The following is a 1,729-nucleotide window of genomic DNA, read 5'->3' as shown; positions in this document are numbered from 1 at the left end:
GAGTTGGGTACGCTCCCTTGTGGCCGGAGGTCTCCGATAAGGGAATTTCGACTGGCGGCCATTCGGAAAGGAGGGCCCGCGCTCACGAGCAGCGGAGCAGCGGTTGCAGGGCGGCGGCCCGACGGACGGAGGGGGGCCAGGGTCCAGGGGTGGCTCAGGCACGCTGCGATGGCGAGGCCGGCTGCCCCCCAGAGAATTGCGGCAGTCTGGCCCGCGCGGACGCGGCATGGCCAAAGCAGCGGGTGGCTGCGCTACCTTGCGCACCGCAGGAGGTGCGCCTGCGCGCCGTGGCCCGGACCCTCGCCTCTTCCCCGTACCTTGAGCGCCGCCACCTCGCCCCGCAGCTGCGACAGGCTCTCCTGCCGCGCCACCTCTGCGCCCTCGCTGCATTCCTGCCTGCACAGGCGGGCGCAAATGCAGGGTAACCAGGTGCCGGCTGCACGACCCTCCCTCCGTTCTGCTTTTCGTACATCACTTTCCATGTCAACACCACTCTCGATCCAAAACCTCAAATATTCATCCTTGCGCCCACTCAACATAGCCACAGGAACAACTCGCCCCCGCCCCCCCCCACACACACACACACCTGCAGCGCCGCAGCGAGTCGTCAAAGGCAATCGCGTCAGCTTCCCGCTCCCGTCGCGCCGCCTCCAGCGCCGCAGCCGCCGCCGCTAGCTGGCCCTCCAGTGCCTCGGAGCGACCCGCCGCCTCGGCCAGCGGCCCGCACTCGACCTCTGACGCGACCCGCGCGCTCTCAGCGGCGATGTGGCCCACCAGAGCCTGCGGATGAGTGGAGTGTGTGCGTGTGCGTGTGTGTGTGTGTTGTGCATGTGCGCTAGTGATTGGATGGCAGTGCTTGAGGCTGGAAGCCTGTGGGGCTGTGTGGTTGGGCGCCGGCCATACCTTCGGTCCTCCATACACGCCCAAGCGCAACCTGTCGCACACGCACGACCATCCACCTGCCTGCCAGGGACATGCACACGCCAAGCGCTCCCGGCGTCGTCCCGATCGATCAACCCGCTGCACCCCGTACCTCGTGCGCCGCCTGCAGCTGCTCCTCAAACAGCTGGGGGTCGCGCGCGTTGAGCCCCGCCTGCACCGCCGGGCCCAGCGGCACGGTCAGCGCCAGCATGGACGACAACGCCTGGGGGCGGCCGCGGGCGGGTGGGGTGTGGTCGTGCGGTTGGGTGTGCTGGGCAGCTACGCAGGAGTTGCGTATGCATACCGACCTCGGCACCGCCCCTGATGAGCGTGCCTTTGGTGCTGCATGGAGCGCTGGGAGGGGGAACAGGGTTGCGCAGCGCGACGCTGGGCGTTGCCATGTGCAGACCGCGAAGCGGCACGGCGCAGGGCGCCGGGCGCAGTCCCCTCCCCCCTTTTCGCACACCTGCAGGTTTGTGGCGCAGGACGACAGGTCAGCAGCCAGCGCGGCGCTGTCGGACAGCAGCTGGTCGCGGTCCTCCGCCACTGCCGCCAGCTCAGCCACCAGCAGCGCCCACGCGGCCTGCATGGCGCCCGCGTGCGCGTGTCGGGAGCGGTGGTCAGGGGGGTTCGGGGTCTTGGGGCAATGACCGGTTCCACGTGGCATGGCCGTGGCTGAAGGATCCACAGTGCCTTCGACTGCACAAGAGGCGGGGCTGGGAGGACGCCAGCACAACATCGCAGCTGCTGGTGCGGAATCATGATCTGGGCGCATGCACAGCACTGCACAAAGCGCAGAGCCCAACCC

The 1,729-nt window shown here is 68.8% G+C and overlaps 1 protein-coding gene across 1 annotated transcript in view; it reads right to left on the bottom strand.

The window, feature by feature from the left end:
- Positions 1-251: 251 nt before the first annotated feature.
- The window catches only part of MNEG_11301 (hypothetical protein), a gene marked incomplete at both ends in the record, with an annotated part of 7,656 nt that continues 6,178 nt past the window's right edge, over positions 252-1,729 (bottom strand). Inside the window, 4 exons of the mRNA XM_014040227.1 lie at positions 252-396; positions 587-780; positions 1,034-1,144; positions 1,388-1,504. Coding sequence (XP_013895681.1) covers positions 252-396; positions 587-780; positions 1,034-1,144; positions 1,388-1,504 — 567 coding nt within the window. The remainder of the gene's footprint in view (positions 397-586; positions 781-1,033; positions 1,145-1,387; positions 1,505-1,729) is intronic.

This window comes from Monoraphidium neglectum (assembly GCF_000611645.1).
Source record: "Monoraphidium neglectum strain SAG 48.87 unplaced genomic scaffold scaffold02681, whole genome shotgun sequence".
In the NCBI taxonomy this organism is placed as follows: domain Eukaryota; kingdom Viridiplantae; phylum Chlorophyta; class Chlorophyceae; order Sphaeropleales; family Selenastraceae; genus Monoraphidium; species Monoraphidium neglectum.
This window is presented reverse-complemented; position numbering and strand designations above follow the sequence as displayed.